At 66.0% G+C, this 1184-nt stretch overlaps 1 protein-coding gene across 1 annotated transcript; it reads left to right on the forward strand.

The window, feature by feature from the left end:
• Nucleotides 1-7: 7 nt before the first annotated feature.
• On the forward strand, nt 8-928 carry LOC113979985 (isocitrate dehydrogenase [NAD] subunit gamma, mitochondrial-like; the record flags this gene model as incomplete). The annotated part of the gene is made up of 3 exons (XM_027707262.1): nt 8-112; nt 205-351; nt 834-928. Coding segments are annotated over 3 exons (347 nt in total), but the record flags the coding sequence as incomplete, so codon positions are not given.
• Between the last annotated feature and the right edge of the window lie 256 nt (nt 929-1184).

The following is a 1184-nucleotide window of genomic DNA, read 5'->3' on the forward strand; positions in this document are numbered from 1 at the left end:
CCCCCCCAGGAAGTTGGGGGACGGGCTGTTCCTGCAGTGCTGTCAGGAGGTGGCGGCCGAGTACCCCGAGATCACCTTCCAGAACATGATCGTGGACAACACCACCATGCAGGTGCGTCCCACCGCCCCCAAACCCCCTCCCCAAACCCTCCCTGACCCCCCCCGGCGCTCCCAGTAACCCCCAGTTCCCCCCCCTTTGCCCAGCTGGTGTCGAGGCCGCAGCAGTTTGACGTGATGGTGATGCCAAACCTGTACGGGAACATCGTCAACAACGTCTGCGCCGGGCTCGTGGGGGGGCCCGGCCTCGTCCCGGGGGCCAACTACGGCCACGACTACGCCGTGTTCGAGACCGTGAGTCCTGGGGGGGTCCTGGGGGGCACTGGGAGGCACTGGAGGAGGTTTTAGGAGGGGCCTGGGGGGGTCCTGGGGGGCACTGGGAGCACAGGAGAAGGTTTTAGTGGGGTCCTGGGGGGCACTGGGAGGGCTGGAGGAGGTTTTAGGGGGGTCCCTGGGGTACACTGCGGGGCACTGGGAACACTGGGAGGACTGGAGGAGGTTTTAGGACAGGCCCGGGGGCATCCCTGGGGGGCACTGGGAGGACTGGAGAAGGTTATAGAGGAGTCTCTGGGGGGCACTGGGAGCACTGGGAAGACTGGAGGAGGTTTTTGGGGGGTCTCTGTGGGCGTCCCCCAGGTGTGGGAGTTATCCCATGTTTTTGGGGGTTACCCCATATTTTTTGGGGGGCCTTTCTGGGTGTCCCCCGGGCGTGGGGGTTTCCCCGTGCCCCGGGGGGGTCCCTGGGCCGTGGGGGTCACCCCGTTTTTCCCCCCCAGGCCACGCGGAACACGGGCAAGAGCATCGCCAACCGCAACATCGCCAACCCCACGGCCGCCCTGCTCGCCGCGTGCATGATGCTGGATCACCTACGGTGGGCGGGGCCTCGGGGGCGGGGGGCGGGGCCATGCAGGGGCGTGGCCGTGCCAGGGGAGGGGACTCAGACCCAGTTAGGGAGGAGCTTGTAAAAGGGGGTGTGGTTTTCCTTAGGAGGAGAGAGTCCTATTGGTCGTTTGGGAGGGGTGGAGCTTGGAGAGGGGTGGGGCTGTGCTAGCGGGAGAGGATCCCATTGGAGGGGCTGGTTGAGGGGTGGGGCCACAAAAAAGGGGTGGAGATTAGATGGGTGTGGC

Source organism: Neopelma chrysocephalum, unplaced genomic scaffold (assembly GCF_003984885.1).
Source record: "Neopelma chrysocephalum unplaced genomic scaffold, ASM398488v2 Primary Assembly neopelma1_91430, whole genome shotgun sequence".
NCBI lineage: Eukaryota > Metazoa > Chordata > Aves > Passeriformes > Pipridae > Neopelma > Neopelma chrysocephalum.